We start from the raw sequence: 18633 nt of genomic DNA, 5'->3' as shown, positions 1-18633 counted from the left end.
AGAAGAAGACTGGGAAGCATATCATTGTAATTATTCAGTATTTTTCTGGAGATTATATCTAATCAATGCAATAGTACCACAAAAATACATGATGTACAAATTCATTCAGTCAACAATATTCATGAAACACCTATTACGGGCCGAACATTGTTCCAGGCTACAGGGCCGTAGCAGTGAACAACAGTAAAAGATGCCTGCCTTCATAAAGCGTCACTCCAAAAGAGACAGACTGAAGTCTTCCTACCTCTCAGCATTTCATCTAGTGAAACACCTTTATCTTGGCTTCTTGACTTAACTATTTTGGGTTGTTCTCCCTAACTCTCCAGTCTTTCCTCTTCTCTCCTTCCCTTTATCGGCTTCTTTCTCGATGCTCCCACTGACTGCTGAGGTTTGAAGTAGGTTCTTCTCTCTTTACTGTACCTTCTCCCCCTCAGTGGTAACAACCAGTCCCATTACTTCAAGAACAACCTATACTGTGTCAGGAAGTACAGCCAGAAAGGTAATTTAACACCTAGCTTACGTTTCACTTTCAAATTTCATTTGACCTTTCTTGAACTTGAACTCTCAATTTTTTCCATCAGAGCTGCTCCATCTCCAATCTTCCCCATCACTGTGAATGAAACCACCATCCAACCAGTTTCTCAAGCTAGCAATATGAGAGCCCTTCTGAACACTTCTCAGTCCTGGGACCACTGGCTGGCTCAGGTGGTTAAGTGTCTGACTCTTGATCTCAGCTCAGGTCTTGTTCTCAGGGTCAAGAGTTCAAGGCTCCACATGGAGTCTACTCTAAAAAAAAATGCAATATAACATTTCTCAGTCCCTTGGCTACTTTGTTCAATTTACCACAAAATCCATAGATTTTTACATTCAAATCTGTCCACTGCTAACACTCTAATTTCTATATCCACTACCACCACCCCATTTGAAGCCACCCTCGTCTCTCACATGGTCTACTGCAAGAGCCATTAACTAGTTTATTTCTTCTTGTGCCCTCCCCAAGTCCATTCTCTGTATAATAACTAGAATGATCTTTTAAGAATGTAAGTTATTCAGAAATTGATGGGGATTCATGAAAAGGATATAGGAGATAATTTAAAGGAGATTCCACTGCCCAAATCTGGGATAATCTAAGAATCAAAATAATCATGGTAATTACTGGTCATAGCCCACTGACGAAAAAAGAATGCATAAATCCATACTGATACATACATAAGAGAAATCCATACTGATACCTACATACATTTAGTCAGTCAGAGCCCACTGACTAAAAAAGAATGCCTAAATACATACTGATACATATTTCTTCCAATAAAATGCCAAATGATAATGTAGAAGAAATGAAAATGAGTTTTAAAACATCACCATTGTGCATCCATCATAGTAATAACTGATTCAGCCAAGAGTCAGTAAAGGATGCTACAATTAATAGGTCAAAGTTTGATGAAGAACAAGATATTTACATAGACTCAAAGAAAAACAGTAACTTTACAGTGAGAAACCCCAAATATACCAACAAAAATAAGTGGTTAAATTTAAGGTAAATAATAAAACTTACAAACTTCCATCATGTGTCTCCTACTGTGATTTAAAGAATATAGCCTCACTCATGCACTATTTCTGCCATGTTAACCTGAATATGATCAGGAGGAAACAAGAGACAACCCAAGCTGACGACATTGTACAAAACAAATGGCCTATTCTTTTCAAAATTGGCAGTATCATGAAAAACAAAGAAAGGCGCGGAGGAACTGTTCTAGATTAAAAGAGACAAACGAGATAAAACTATATGCAATGAATGATTCTGGACTGGATCCTGGACTAGAAAGAAAATGTTATCAAGGACATTATTGAGACAGTTGGCAAAAGTGAAAAAGGTCCGTTGATTTAAGATCTGTTAACTAAATAATTGTATCGATGTTAAATTCCCTAACGTTCTTCATTGTACTTTGGGAATGAAGTGCATGTCTTTGTTTTTAGGAAATACACAATGAAGTGTTTGAAAGAAGGGGGCAGGTCTGCAACTTACTTTTAGGTAGTTCAGAAAAAAAAGTATATATAGAGTCAATTCTCACGATTTATGGTAGTTATGTTCTATTAAGTTACAAAGCACTAAATTAGCTAATATTCAACCATGACTCCTACGGGAAGTATAGGGTTAGGTTCCTGTAAGCCTTTGGTCATAACATTTTCTTCTTCCCATCAATACATAAACTTGTTTTATGTGTGTTTTTATTTAAAGACACTTTATTTAAAATATGTTGTTGATTCAGTAACATTGAACTCACAACCACTAGCACTATAACTCATGCCGGGACTACGCTGGTCTGACATGTGTATTTTCCTCCGTAAGGCACGTCACAGCCTTTTTGTGCTTGGGAACACCAGGCGGCACTTCAGCGCTATGCCTGGGGGCTATTTTAAGCAGTGACATCCCTAACAGAAAGCACAAAAATAAGAAAAACAGAGCACTAAGTAGACAGCAAAAAGGAAAACTGGTTACAGTAGGAGAGCTGAAACAAGAAGGCCGCGCACCACCTAGTTTGACCTCACCTGGGAACATGCGCATTTGGCAACTCAAATTTTTCACTGCTCTGCACATGCCTCTAAAAGGCCTCGAAAGTACTGTTACGTATTGATTTGGAGAGCTCCATTTATGTCAGTTTTACGAAGTAGGTGAATTTGCAAACACAGAATCTGTGAGTAATGAGGATGAGTGTGTGTGTGTATATATGCATACATACACACACAGAGAAAGAGAGTGAATGATAAAAGAAATCAAAATGTTAAACTTGGTGAATCTGGATGAAGGAGATATGGGAATTATAAATGCTATTTCTTGCAACTCTTCTCTAAGTTTGAAATTATTTCCAAATAAAAAGGTTAAATTGTTAATAAATTCGTTTTACTCCTCTGCTTAAAATATTTCAATTTCTTTCATTTGCACATCATATGACCGTTCTCTGACTCTCCAATCTCATTCAGGCAACTCTTCCTCTGATTTGCTCTCTGCTAGTCTAGAGGGCATTCTTTTAATTCCTGGAACACTTCCCTAACTCCCTAGCTAAATTAGACTCTGTCTATTAGCCTCTTTCAAAGTACCTTCTTCTTTTCTTTTGTAGCATTTATCATAATTCATAATTATACAAGCAAACAATTAAGTGTTTTTGTTTAATAAATATTATGCATAAAATGATAATTATAAAGACATTTTAGAAGTATGGAATTATGCACATGACCTGATTTAAATGTTTAGTTTAGGCATGGAAAATTATTTAGGTATAGTTGATTCTAAGTTATAGGGAAAACCATTATGTATGCTTCATATAGCAAGCATATAATGGACAAGGATTAGAAAGTAATATACAAAAATGAGAATTTAGCTGAATTGTGGAATTATAAATAGTTGAAAATAGAAACTGTTTTCTTTTTTAGGTTCCTTTCCATAAGAAAGAAAAATAGTCCTAAATCAAAGAATGATGATAATAATTATAATGTTAATGCTTAAAGGAACATTTTGAATAAAAATCTCTCTGATTACAGACCAGAGAATAGAACAAAGGATGAGCAAGGCTGGAGTTATACAGAGAGCCCAGTCAGCATAATTTAAGTGAGTGTACGTAGGCTTGAACTAAGAGTGACAGTGGGAATGACAGAGTTGAGATTCCAGAGATATTATATTATAGATATGATGCCAGGATTGCCAGGATCTAATGACTCATTGAAACAGGTGAAAGAGAGGGAAAAGTCAAGGTCAATTCCTAATTTTACATCCTAGGCAACTAGAAGGACACCGATTGTCTCACTGAGATAGGGATTATAGAAGAAAAAGTAGGCTTGAAGGTAGGATTATAAATTTAGTTTGAGCCTGTGAAACATCCCGGTGGATATAGTAAGCAGCTGTCTATATAAGACCAGAGGCCAGAAGAGAAATCTGGGCCAAAGACAGATAGATCCGAAGTCATAAACATACATATGGAAATTAAGCCATGGAAGTGAATGTTATCACCCAAGGAAAGTACAGACTGAGAACAGAAAACTGAAATATGAACTTCCTATTACTGTATGGAGAACTGTATTACATACAATACAATGCGTACCAGGAATACACAGATGAGACAAAATCCTGTCCCTGGTGCCAATCTGGAGGTTGAGAGTGGGACAGGAGTCAGAAAAGTACTCTCTTGGAGCGCCTGGGTGGCACAGCGGTTAAGTGTCTGCCTTCAGCTCAGGGCGTGATCCCGGAGTTCTGGGATCGAGCCCCACATCAGGCTCCTCCGCTATAAGCCTGCTTCTTCCTCTCCCACTCCCCCTGCTTGTGTTCCCTCTCTCACTGGCTGTCTCTATCTCTGTCAAATAAATAATAAAATCTTTAAAAAAAAAAAAAAGAAAAGTACTCTCTTTGTCAAGTATCTACTTACATATTAGGTTCTCTCTCCTGGTTCTGAGGTGAACATGACCTCATCTATGAAGAAAATTAACTAAATTGTGAGCGAGGATAGGCAAGAAAAACAACTGAATGACCATAATATAATAAATATCATGGGAGAAGAAGGAGAGGCGATGAATTCATCCAGTATAGGTTATAGCCTCTTGAAAGCCAAATAAGAATCGGCAAGGTAGAACATGAGTTTCAACTGGGGAAAGTCTTTGAAGGGAGGTGAAGCAATGTATGAAAAGGCATAACGCTGACAGAGAGTTTGGGACATTTAGGGAATTTCTGTAGTTATCTATGGTGCCAGTGGAAGGTACCCACAGGAACACAGCAGAGATGGCTTGGGCAGTTCAGCAGGTGTCAGGTCGTAATGAACCTTGTATGCCATACTAGCTATTTGAGATTTTATCCTGTGATTAATGGGAGGATGTGAAAAAATTGTAAGTGGGAGCTACATAAGTAGATTTGCATTTTAGAAAGACTGTTCTAGAAATGATAAGGGTCATGCATTGGGCTGGAGGAAGGGAGAAAGATTAGAAGAGATTTTCTGCAAGTTCCTACCATCACAAATATCTACCTACCAATGTCTGCGGTCAAGAACTCTGCTTTGGCTTCTGTTGCCATAGACGAATGGTCTGCTGCTTTATAAAAGCTAAAGCTCTCCACTTGTGCACTAGGTTCCATCCCTTTTTACCTCAAGGACATGGCTCCAGCAAGTCTCCCTTCTTTACTCTGCTCTCAGTAATTTCCCTCCCTGTTGGATCATCATCAATATATAAGTATGATGTTATCATAAAGAAAAACTCTTCCTTGACCTCAACCCCTCTAGCTACTGCCCCATTTTCCTGTGCACCTTGCATCAAAACTTCACATAGTCCTCAAACCCTTCCTTTCCATTCTTTCTTGAAAATACTCCAATTAGGCTTTTCCCTCCACATTCCACACAGACTTACTTGTCTCTTATCCAGGCTACCAATGACCTTGCGTTGTGTTGCTGTATCTACTGGGCAATCACCAGGCCTCATTTTATTTGACCTATTAGTGGCATTTGACCCAGTCGATACCTCTCTTCATCTGAAAGTTGGCCATTTCTTGGCTTTCAGGACTCCTTACTCTCCTAACTTTCCTCTTATCAATGGAGATTCATTCTCCATCTCTTATTGCTGGGTCCTCTTCATCAACCCAACCTTTAACATTAGAGTACTCAGGACTCTGGCCTCTTCTCTTCTTCTTTATACTCTCTTCCTCCTTGGTCATACTAAGTCCAATGGTGTTAAAAATACCATCTGTATGCTGGTGATTATATTTTTATTCAGCTTGGACCTCTTCCTTGAACTTTGGGTTTGCATACCCAGCTGCCTACCCCAAACCCTCTTTGGATAATAAGCACTTCAAATTAAAATATCCCAGGGGCGCCTGGATGGCTCAGTTGGTTAAGCGTCCAACTCTTGATTTCAGCTCAGGTCATAAACTCAGGGTTGTAAGACTGAACCCTGCATAATACTATTCCTTTCCCTCTGCCCTTCCTTCTCTCTCTCCCTCTTGAAAAAAAAAAAAAAATCCCAGATTGGGCACCTGATTTCCCAATTACCACTGCAGTTATCCCTATTCCAATCAACAGCCCCTTATGCTTCCAGTTTGCCTTGGCCAGAAATCTTTATATCATCCTTAACTCCTCTCTCATACCCCACACTCAATCCATTAGGAAAACCTGTTGGATCTACCATCAAAATATTCCCAGAATTTGACCATTTTTTATCACTTACCCCAATATCACCTTAGCCTAAGCCACCATCATCTCTCACTTGGGTTTTCCAGTAGCTTCCTTAAGTATCTCTCTACAATTATCTTTGTATTATTATCCTGGTATATTATCCTATAATTATCCTACTCAGTTAGCCCTCTTGGACTATTCATAGAGCAATCAGAGTGAAGTTTTAAAAATATAAGTCAGATAATGTGACTTTGCTGCTCGAAATCTCCCCATGCCTTTCCATCTCTCAGGGTAAAGAGCAAAACCCTCCTCAGGCCTACACAAGGCCCGGTGTGACTTTGCTGCCTTCCCTCTCTTTCTTCCATGCACCAACAGTACTTCCTATGCTCTCGTTCGACTTCCTTTTGTATGATATGCATCACTATCTAATATACCATATAATTTACCTTTTCATTTCTTATTCACGTTTTTATAATTTACTTTTTTTTTTTTTTTCATTTTGTCTGTTTCCACTGGAATGTATGCTTCACAGGGACAGGGATTTCTGTCTTTTCTTTTGTTTCACTGATAAGAGTCTCTACAGCCAAGCACAGTGTAAGCATACAATGAACACTGGTTATATGAATGAATGACTAAAGGGAGAGGGGAGGAAGACCTTCTAAGAAGATATAATTCAAGAAAATGAGTGCTAAAACAGACAATATAAGTAAAAAATTCTGTGATTGCAGACTCTTCCAGAAAATAAAAGATTATTTCTGAGATTATGACTTCTTGAGTAGTCATTGCTTTTTCTACACTTAAAATGAAAGGAAGAGAGTACTCACACTTTTAGAAAATACCCATCTTGCTAGGTTAAGGCAGTGTTTGTAATAAGCTTCTGCCTGGCATAACTTTAGCAGGCTAATAGAATTGCCCAGCTTCATGACGTTCAACGGTTTCCTGAGTGCTATGGGGAGGAGACCAGGGAGTACTTTAGCTGTACTTAAAAGATTTCAGTTGTCACTAAGATTATATATTTTAAGAAAAAACTTGTGTTAGTTTTTGATTATGTAAATAAATTAGAAAATACACAAATATAAGCAGAAATTGACCACTTAGAATGTCTCCAAACAGATGTCCTCTGTTAACAGTGTGGTGTATAATCTAGATTTTCTTCTGAGCATATATCTACCTGCTTTTTGGTTAAAAAAAATTTTTTTTTAGTTTACAAAAAATGGAATCATTCTTTCTATACTATTGTATAACGTCCTTTTTACATTTAACAAGATACCATGATCATTTTTCCATTAACATACCTCTACGAGTATAAATCTGAGTGGCTGATTAGTATTCCATACTGTGAAGCATCTCTTATGACAGGATCTTTCCGTCGTATCCACTTTTTTTTTTTTTTTTAAGATTTTATTTATTTATTTGACAGAGAGAGACAGCCAGCGAGAGAGGGAACACAAGCAGGGGGAGTGGGAGAGGAAGAAGCAGGCTCCCACCAGAGCAGATGAGCCTGATGTGGGGCTCGATCCCATAACGCCGGGATCACGCCCTGAGCCGAAGGCAGACATTTAACCGCTGTGCCACCCAGGCGCCCCTCGTCGTATCCACTTTTTGTAGGAGCATTGAAAGTGTCTCAGACTTCATTAAACCTTTAGTGAAGGCATAAAAAATGGAACTCATTAATGAAGTCAAACTTCTTAAGACTTTAAGCTTCATACCTTTAAGAGGACAGGAATGACAGAATGGTGTTGTAGGAATGTGTTCTATTGCAGGAAAGTATTTAAATATTTTGATGTAAAAGCACAGATACTGGACCAGGTTCAAGGTATAGTGAGGCCATTTGTTTCTGACTCAGTTTGAATCTGAGGCCATAACCATCTTAGCCAAATAGTTAGGTTTTCTCAGGCAGATTTTTCAGCTGATTTCATTTCACAGATAAAGAAGGCTTCCTGTTTAAATTCTACAGAGTAGTAAACTTTTATTCGTTTTCTGAGGAGACTGTAGACATATGGAAAATCAAAAGAATAGTAACAGTAATTTGCATCGTCCACCAACTGTACCCTTAGCCTTTGGTTTTGCCCAAATTAAAGTATGTTCATGTGTGTGTGCAAAATACTGAAATTTGGAAATATAAATTCTGTGTTTGTTCACAGTTTTATTTTATTACCCGAGTTGATGAGCAAAGTATTTGGACAATTAATGACTTAATGAATTAATGTCCCTCATTTAGAAGGTCCTATCTGGTCTGAATGTTTGTGTCTCCCCAAAAATTCATATGCTGAAATCCCAACTCCCAAATGTGATGGTATTAGTAGGTGAGGCCTTTGGGAGGTGCTTATATCATGAGGGTGGGACCCTCATGAATGGGATTTGTACTTTATGAAAGAGGCTCCAGAGAGATTATTCCTTCTGTCATTTGAGAACATGAGGAGAGTCTGTGGTCTGGAGGGGAGCCTTCACCTGACCATCCCAGCACCCCAATCTCAGATTTCCAGTTTCCAAAATTGTGAGCAATAAGTTTTTGCTGTTTATAAACCACCCATCACCTAATCTAGGAAAAGGAGATTAAGAGATATAAACATCCAGTTACAAAATAAATAAGTTATAAGTCATGGGGATGTAATATACAGCATAGGGAATAGTCATTAACACTATAACTTTATAGTGACAGAAGCTAGTCCTATCAAGATGATCATTTCATAATGTATAAAAATACTGAATCGCTGCCATACACCTGAAACTAATATAATATGGTATATAAATTATAAATCAATTTTTTAAAAAGTCTGTGGTATTTTGTTACAGCAGCCTGAATGGACTAAGACAGAAGGTAAATGAGTATTTTTCAACATTTTACAAATTTTACAAAAATTTTACAAATATTTTCACAGATAAACATAATAAAAATCAAGGTATAATCCTCCCCTGCATTTTTTTCTTCTTTCACATAGGAGATAAAATGCATTTTGCTTCCCTACGTACCCTGTTTTAGTGTTAAGTTTCCGTAGAAAGGAAATATAGCAAGCATAGTTATTACTAATTCCAAATCCAGGACAGTAGTTACTTGTGTCGGGTAAGAAGTATATTCTTTGCAACTAGAAAATTAAAGTTGCCATCAGTGAGACAAATAATAGAGCGAACATCAACAATTATAACAAAACGTTCAAGGTCACTTTACAAAGAAAGTGTACTTCCTCAGCCAGGCCTCTTTGTAACTTGATTGAGGTTATTAACATATCTAAAGTATGTGAGTTGGGGGTGGGGTCTAATGAAAGCTTAGAAAGGGAGAGTCCTCAGAACAAACTGTGAGCCCTCCTTCTGCAAGTATTTATTGAACTACACTCTATGGAGAAAAAAAACAAGGCTAAACAATTTGCCCAGCTAGTGAAAAGCAGATCTAAGATTTGAAAGCACTAGACCATATTGCTTCACTGAAAATGTTGCATAGATCTGTTTGATTCATTTAGCAAATATTTATTAAACACCTTTTATGTGCAACGCATTTTGCCAGGGGCATACGGAATATATGATGAATTAGATACTTGTGGAGATATGGAAAGAGATGTACTTTGGTTTCATACAGACTGTTTTGGATCCCAGTTTCCTGGAAAATTACTCTTTTTTTTTTTTTAAGATTTTTATTTATTTTTTTGACAGAGAGAGACAGCCAGCGAGAGAGGGAACACAAGCAGGGGGAGTGGGAGAGGAAGAAGCAGGCTCCTGCGGAGAAGCCTGATGTGGGGCTCGATCCCAGAACGCTGGGATCACGCACTGAGCCAAAGGCAGATGCTTAACAACTGCACCATCCAGGCGCCCCGGAAAATTACTCTTTTAACTGCAGTTTTTAAATCAACACAATTAAATGGCTGTTAAAAACAAAACAAGAAAATATACCTCTTAGTGAACAGCACACAAGGAGCCCTCGATAAATTCATCCTCTCCCCAACTCCACTGTGTTTTCTAGAGGCCAGGTGATCAGTAAGTCTTCATGAATGGGGAAGGTTGCAAATGATCTGAATCATAAGATGGGCTCTTGATTTGGACTGGTTGACATGGGAGAGACAGCAAACGTAGTGAAGCATGAGGGCTGTTGAGTAGATCCAGTCCATTGGAGCTTATAGGGAAGGAGAAAACTAGCAGCTGTAAAGATCACCTTGACTGCCTACTTGCAAAATCTCCTTCAGTTATAGTCTCGGTTCCTACAAACATAATCTTCCGACAAACGCCTGAAATCAAGTTATCTTCTCTAACTAGATCTCCAAGGAGCAAGTTTTTCTGTATATTGGACTTACTGATTCATTTAACAAACACTTTTCACTTTTTCAAATAATATTTAGGATTGCAGTTAAAATCTAATTGCTAGAATCTGAGGATGCAGAAATCAAAAGACACTGTCCCAGTTTTCAAGGAGATAAAAACGTAAACAATTTACGTTTAGAGGTGACAAGAGATACCTATAGCCGCCCAAAGGAAGAAAACGATTTTCCTTTGGGGCAGTTCAACTCTAAAATAGGCTTATTTTACAGAGTATAAAATTATACGCCATTCTTAAACACTGAAAAGAAAGAAATGAACGCTTTTTTTTCCCACAATGTCAACTGTAACGCTCACATTGCGACGCTTCAGGGCGAAGCTCGCAGAAAAACAGAGGAAGCGTGATTAAGTCTTACTGAGTTACCGTTCTCTGAAACCAGTTCCCATTTTTTTCCTCAAAGTAAAAGCGTGTGGAAATTACACTCCTGGATTTTAAAGGAACATACCACTAGGGATACCAAGGAGAGGTACCCGAATGTCGCAGTTTTCCAAGTGCGGTCTGCCCCTCCCACGTGGTAGATTTTTGGCAACTTGACCCTCCTTCCTCCTGATGCTGGGGAAGATTCTAACGCCCTCTGGAGCCGTCCCTAGTGACGTCACGAGCGCGATTCCAGTCTGCGGCCAATCACAGGGCCGGATTCCGGGGGAAGCCCGGGCCGGCGGTGGCGGCCTGTGCGCGTGCGCGAGGTCTCCGCGTGGCTATATAAACATGGCTGGCGTGGCCGCGCGGCGGGGCCACGCCGAGTGTGTGTAGGGGGCTTTGGGGCGCTCGGGTTTGTAGTTTTTGAAATTTCTGGCGGGGGAACTGGGGCGCAGAGTTTTGCTGGGCGGTGGGAGCAGAAGTGACGCTCTTCCGGGAACCCCGCAGCCGGGCTCCGGTGCTGCGGGACCCGATGCTGAGGCGCCGGGCTGAGTCGGCGCACGTGTGAGCGCCGCTGAGGAAGTGGCGAGCGCCCGAGCAGGTGTCGCTGCAGCCGGGGCCGCACGGACCGGAGGGAGGTCCGGGACGCGCGGGTCTCGGTGTCCAGCCGGCGCCCGTCACTGACTTCTGTGTCGCGGCCCCTGCGCCTCTCCCTAGCGATGCTGTGGAGCCGGAACTGCTCTGGAGTCGGCTGCCGCTTGTCAAGCCTCCCCTCGCCTCTGCTCCCGGAACGGCAGCGTCGCAGCTGCCGCTGATGCACCTGGGGATGCCCGCGGGCCTCACGGAACCGGCCGGCGCCGCTCCCTCCGCCGGTGTGAGCGCCTCCGGGACTGTGACGATGGCCCCCGCTGGGACTCTGCCTGTCCGGGTGGAGAGCACCCCCGTGGCCTTGGGCGCCGTGACTAAGGCTCCTGTCAGTGTCTGCGTGGAGTCCACGGTGTCCCAGCCCCTGCGGTCCCCCGTCGGGACCCTGGTGACCAAAGTGGCTCCTGTCAGTACTCTTCCTAAACTCAGCAGCGGCCCTCCGCTGCCCGCTCCTCAGATAGTCGCTGTGAAAGCCCCCAACACAACAATCCAGTTGCCTGCTAATTTGCAGCTTCCTCCAGGTATGTCGATCACCTTTTCCAGCTTACCCATCGGTCCAGCCAGCGGTGGCACGGGAAACGTCGCAGCACCGGGTTGTGCCTGCTTGCTGGTAGCTCTAAAAAACTCAGCTGAGAGAACCTTTCATAATTGACTTTGCAGGGCAGTGATTTTTCTTTACGATTAATATAGCCTCTTTGAATCATTACTGCATAGTTTTTTCCATATTTAAGGAAAGAATTTTTTAACCCAAGTGACACAGTAAACGCTGGAGCAGTATCTTCAGGAGGGCCTTTGAGGCACTGGCTCCTAGGTGGGAGAAAGTAGAAAATAGCTAAAGTTTTTATTTTTTATGTGGAGAAGAGACCAATTTATATACCCACACGCTTAGATGGCCATATTTAAAAGAAAAATTCTTTAAAGAAGTTCTTGTAAGGCTCAAAGAGGATTTTAAATTTAAGCAAGCTGAAATAAGTTCACTGCTTTTCTAGTACCAGAAATGAATAATGCTTGCTACACGATCTTTAGATGTGTGATGATTGTAATTTTCAGTTAGAAGAATACCTCTCATAGGGAGCAGTGCCAGAGTTGACACAATTGTTATATTTGAAGTGGTGTGTGATGCTACAGTTAATGAGTCTGTGACTACTTTTTATCCCAGGGTTTACATGTTTGGGCTGATTTTCATGATATATGCAGAGATTTTGCTTATATTGTAAATTTGAGTGTTCTACCTTCTTTCTTCCCTCAACTGAAAGTGTCTTGGAATTTCAGTGGGGGGAAAAAAGGCACAGATCACATTCTTTGGAGTGAGTGAACTCGACTCTTAATTATATCGCCTTCTATTTATTTTGCTTAGCAGTAATTGAAACTCGGACATGCAAAGATGGTAAAGAAGTGAAGCATTGGATTCACGATTTTAGTATCCCCTAGCAAAATGATAGGGGCTCTTTTGTAGCTATTGTTTGGTTTGATCGTGAACATTGTGGAAAGATTATGTTCTTTACTTTAGCTGAAGTTCTGTTTCAGTTTTGTATGGTACAGGAGGTACATATACTTAAGGCTATGCTGTGTACGCCATTGAATACATTTTCTGCCAGTTCTAAATTGCCATCCTGCATATACTTATAGTTATGAATATGTTTAAATGAAATCACCTCCGAATTTGTTAGAAACTAAATTCCTGTCTAGTCAATGAAGATTGTTTAGAAACAATCAAAAAAGTATTAAAATAGAAAAACTATCAAGAGTAAAAACTTGTAAGTGGAATCTAATCACTAGTGGAAGGCATACTGTGCTATACACTTTTTATATATTATTTATATCCTTTTGTTGGTCATAATAGGTAGCAAATAAGAAAAGGTCTCTAAGGGTAAATAACTTGACCAATGCCAGACACCTCATAGGTGTCAGAGGAAATTTGAATCCAGGTCTGTTTACACAATACTGTGCTTATCACTTGGTGTGTGTGTAGGATATGCCTCATTGAGTATCAGGGCTAAACAGTGACATAAAATTTTAGAGCCTAATCTTTTGTACACAAAGAAACCAAAACTGAAACTTGCCAGAGCTATATAGCTGGAAACCAGGACCACAGCCTAGGTGTGTACTACACTAAAACATTTTAGGTTATTAACCATGGAAAAACCTACCGGAGAGACGAGATAAATTGCCTGTGGGAAATGTTAGTTACAGAGGAGGTGGGGAGGTATTTTGAAGAGCAGCTTTTGGGAATATTTCAACTGATGGGTGGCAGAAGACCATACTAACCTTTGTGCTCTCATTGGTGCACAATAAGATAACAAATAGTTGAGGAATGAAATGGAAATACTGATTAACTTCTTAAAAAAATATATAAGTCTTGTACCATTCTTTTATATCCTGAGTATTAGTAATTGATTACTCAGGGATGTTTAAATCACATAGAAGTCACCTTTTCTTTTTGCAACATAATGAATACTTTTAAGTATTTGATTTTTGTTTACTTCAGAATTTCCTCAATGAAAAGAAGTGGTTTTTAAAAATATAAATATTTTTATTTATATTTTGCTTATATTGTAAATTTGAGTGTTCTACCTTCTTTCTTCCCTCAACTGAAAGTGTCTTGGAATTTCAGTGGGGGAAAAAAGGCACAGATCACATTCTTTGGAGTGAACTCAACTCTTAATTATATTGTCTTCTATTTATTTTGCTTAGCAGTAATTGAAACTCAGACCGGCAAAAAAAAAATAAATAAAAAATAAATAAAAAACCCCATAAGTTTTTCTAGGGAGCAGGGGCTGGAAGTAAAAAGGCACAGCATTGTGAGGAAATGAAAGAAGCTATAGCAAAGCCCTGAAAATTACTCTGTCGAATGTTTTTAGTAGTCTCTTTGATCTTCTCAGTCTTCTCTTTTATGAACATGTGGGATTTGGGGCCAGACTGCAGTTCTTTCTGTTTTTGGTATTCTGCGTCTCTTCTATCACTTGTTTGAGAATGATGATCAAGGATTTGGTTGCTTCTGTTATGTCATGAACTGGTAAATTCTGCTTGATGGTCATACTGTACAGAAGTCTGTGAAAGTTATTGTAAAATGGTTCAGGTCTTTTTACGTCAGCTCTTTCATGCTCAGGCATGGCATAGGATTTGGATCTTTCTCAAATTCCTGAACCAGTTCTTGGATAGCTAGTGGTTCTTGTTTCCATCTTGGCTTTACCCAAAGGATATTGCATGAGGGTAGGGCCTCTGTCGCTGACTTTATTACGTAGGGCCTAATAAATTCCTTGCTCAGAGAGGGCACCTGAGTATTTGAATGCACACATTAGTATATGTGGAGAGAGAAGAGGACAATAGGGCTGCAGCCCCAAAGGGATTCCAAGAGCCATTACACATATTGGTGCATTTTACTTTTAATTTCTTTGCTCATTCTGCTTACAAAAGCAGCAAGGATTCATGTAAAAGAAAAAAAAAAAGCATTACTTAAATGTAATATACTCCCTTCACCAGAGTATTGCTATTAACAATATGTTACCCTATTCATGTTAGTACCTATAAATCTTCCTCATTTTTTAAATTGCTTAGTAGTCCACTGTATCAGTGTACCATCATGTTTTGACCACTTTGCTATTCGTAGATATTGATACTGTTTGCACTACTTTCTGTTATTACAAATGATGCTATTATAAATATCTTTGTGTGTTTTTGTGCAGTTTTAAAATTTGTTTTTTATAGGATAAATTGCTGGAAGTGGAATTGTTAGTTCAAAAGGTAATCCTTGCGTAGGATTACCAAATTTTATCCCCAAAAGATCATTTAAATGCATAGTCAACAACATTAATACTTAATTTTAAAAAGCTACCTGTAGGGGTGCCTGAATGGCTCAGTCAGTTAAGTGTCTGCCTTCAGCTCCGGTCATGATCCCAGGGTCCTCGGATCCAGCCCTACATCTGGCTCTCTGCTCAGTGGGAGCCTGATTCTCCCTCTTTCTCTGCCTGCCACTCCCCCTGCTTGTGCTCTGTCTCTTGTCAAATAAATAAATAAAATCTTTTTAAAAAGATGAAAATATAAAATAAAGAGCTACCTATGGAATCTAATAAGTAATTTTCCAGACTAAACTTTCGTTAACAGTAAGAGAGGATGAGTCCTATAATTGTGTGGACAGATACAAACTTCAAATGTAGAAAAATGTGGGTGTATGATAATGTTATATAGATTTGTTGCTGAATACCTGTGCCTAAGAGGGCTCTTGTTAGTTTGTGAAGTAAAGTAAGTATATAATATACAGTAGTTGGGAAGGTTTAGTTCAGGGCAAATTTAGTTCAGAGTAAGGACTAGGTGTGGTAATCAAATTTATAGATAACAAGGGGCTTGATGGGTTAGCCTTTTGTGGAAAGCAGTGAAGTGTAGCAATAAAGGGCAGAACATTGGCCTTGGAATCAACAGCCCTGGATTTGAATCCCAGCTCTACCACTTAATCGGTTTGTGATTTGGGGCAAGTTTATTAACCTCATCCTCAGTGTCAGTTTTCTCATGTCTAAAATAGGATCAGACCTTCTTCATAGAACTATCTTATGGATTAACTAAGAATATGTCTACATGTCACACCATTTGTGTGGAATACAGAGTTGCATAGCGGGCATGTCCTGAATATTTAAGGTACCTGTATAGCATTGAGCTATAGGTACTCTGGTTGCTATTTATCTAATGTGTATTGCATCCGCCAAATTCACTATTTTTTATTTTTTAAAAGATTTTATTATAATTTAAAAGGATGGATTTTGAAAGTAACCTCAACGTCTATGTGCCCTCATTTTTTGTCTGTTACACAAAATTTGGAAAATACAGAAAAATTACCCCATATATTTTGAGCGTATCTTTTAGTTTCCTTTTTTATATAAACTTTATGGAGCTACAGTTTTTTACATGTGCATTTATTTTAAAAAGGAAGCCATTTACAGTAAGTTTTGAAAATTTTGACAAAGGTATGACCACCATTCCAAGAGGTGGAGAACATTTCACTCCCCCCAAATTTAGTTTCTTTGGGAAACAAAATGTATGGGTGCTTCCTTTATTTATTTATTTATTTATTTATTTATTTATTTATTTTTACATAATTGGGATTCTATTATTTTGATTTCTATATCCTTCTTTTTCACTTACCATTATATAGTGACAATTTTGTATGTTCTAACCTCAAAAGTTTAATTTTAATGGGTGCATAATCTAATATTTAGTTTTTTCTCTATTCATTTAGGTTGCTTATGCCTTTTTGTTTAAAAAAATGACAAAAGTAAAACGAATGTTTTTGTATTTAGATTGTGGTGTGTGTCTTGATTATTTTCTTGGGGCAGGTAACAAATTCTAAGAATTTTTGGAATTTCTGGATCAAGGAAATATGAGTGTATTAAAGTTTTATATTTTTTAACTTACTCATACATTTCTGTGCTAACTGTATACTAGGTTCTATGCTCATTACCATGGATGTGGTGATAAATAAGGTAGACACAGTTCTTTTCCTGGAAATTAAAGAGATTTTGAGAATTTCCTTAGGTTATTCTGGGCTTAATTTTTCTCGAACAATATTTTTCTAAACTAAGACATACATATGTAAAAACAAATATGGCAAGTTAAAAAGGTAAAATCACCTGAAAATATATGATCCTACTTTTAAAAGATTAAATTATTTAATAAAGTTAATAGAAGTTCTGTTTTGACAAATCTGCTGTGTAAATGGAAAATAGAGAAGATGTGCCATACTGATAGTAGAATCTGGGTTTGTAAAAACTTACTGATTGACTTTAAGTTTTTCTTTTTTTTTTTTTTAATAAATATTTTATTTATTTGACAGGGAGAGAGAGAGAGAGCGAGCGAGCATGCACAAGCAGGGAGCAGCAGGCAGAGGGAGAGGGAGAAGCAGGCTCTCCGTTGAGCAGAGAGCCCGATGTAGGGCTCGATCCCAAAACCCCGAGATCGTGACCTGAGCCGAAGGCAGACGCTCAACCAACTGAACCACCCAGGCACCCCTTAAGTTTTTCTTTTATTCACTCAAAGAATTATCAGAATGAGAGAAGAAGAAATTTAAGTGACTTTAAGCTCAGTAAGGGAAACTATGATATAAAACATTAAAGGAATTGGGGCCCTGGTGCCTGAGCAAGAAAACAACTTTGGGTATGTTTGTCTGCCTTTATGTGTTTAAAGGACTACCCTGTGGAAATGAAAGTAGGCTTCTTTTGTGTGCTTGCACAAGGACCATCCTATCTGTAAATATTATGGGAAAAATATTTTTGGTTCTGTATTAAGGAATAACTTTGTATTTCTTTTCTTTTTTTTTTTTTTGAAGATTTTATTTATTTATTTGACAGAGATAGAGACAGCCAGCGAGAGAGGGAACACAAGCAGGGGGAGTGGGAGAGGAAGAAGCAGGCTCATAGCAGAGGAGCCCGATGTGGGGCTCGATCCCATAATACTGGGATCACGCCCTGAGCCGAAGGCAGACGCTTAACCGCTGTGCCACCCAGGCGCCCCTAACTTTGTATTTCTACTCTACTTGTGAAGAGGTGACATTTGTACATCCTCACCTTCTTAACCCTAGACTTATTTCAGTAGAGACTAGAAGGTCACCAGTCAGGCAGTTACGTATAGATATTAAATTATAAAAAGTTTTTCTGACTCTTAGATTTGTGTGGGTCTGCTCTCATTTCAGGGTCAGTAGGAATGCTAGGAAGTTGGACAAATCAGAACCACTATCCAGGTCAACTTGCAGCCAAGACAAAATAGGAAAGTCATCTTGGGACATAGCAGTTCACTGGGCAGATGTGTAGAGTAGTATGTTAAATTATGTACCAGTTAGAGAGTGAGCACTGGACCACTTTACACCTTACCGTCTTAATATTTTTAGGGGAAAGGTGCTCTGTAACCTTATCTATGATTACTTTCTCTCAACATGTCAGTAGGATAAGTAGGTGAACTGGTTTTCCTGTCATGATTGGAAAATGAATCAAATTTATTAGGATTTGATTCAAAGAGACTTGGTACCTGGCTTTCAGTTTCCTTTATAGGTTTATAAGTGCTTTCCCCTAGATTGTTGCTCATTGGAACTGGGCATTTGGGATAGATAAACACTTCAGTTAGAAGAGCATTGACTTTAGTTGAGTTCTTATTATTATATTCACAGTATTGTCTTCAACTATTCTAGTATTA

At 38.9% G+C, this 18633-nt stretch overlaps 1 protein-coding gene across 1 annotated transcript in view; it reads left to right on the top strand.

The window, feature by feature from the left end:
* Nucleotides 1-11139: 11139 nt before the first annotated feature.
* TAF4B (TATA-box binding protein associated factor 4b) overlaps nucleotides 11140-18633 on the top strand; it is a 127009-nt gene continuing 119515 nt past the window's right edge. The window contains exon 1 of the mRNA XM_008692810.2: nucleotides 11140-11978. Coding sequence (XP_008691032.2) covers nucleotides 11627-11978 — 352 coding nt within the window. The 5' untranslated portion in view covers nucleotides 11140-11626. The remainder of the gene's footprint in view (nucleotides 11979-18633) is intronic.

The sequence above is a fragment of the Ursus maritimus genome, unplaced genomic scaffold (genome assembly GCF_017311325.1).
Source record: "Ursus maritimus isolate PB19 unplaced genomic scaffold, ASM1731132v1 scaffold_18, whole genome shotgun sequence".
In the NCBI taxonomy this organism is placed as follows: domain Eukaryota; kingdom Metazoa; phylum Chordata; class Mammalia; order Carnivora; family Ursidae; genus Ursus; species Ursus maritimus.
The sequence above is the reverse complement of the archived record's forward strand: the minus strand, read 5'-3'. Positions and strand labels throughout refer to the sequence as shown.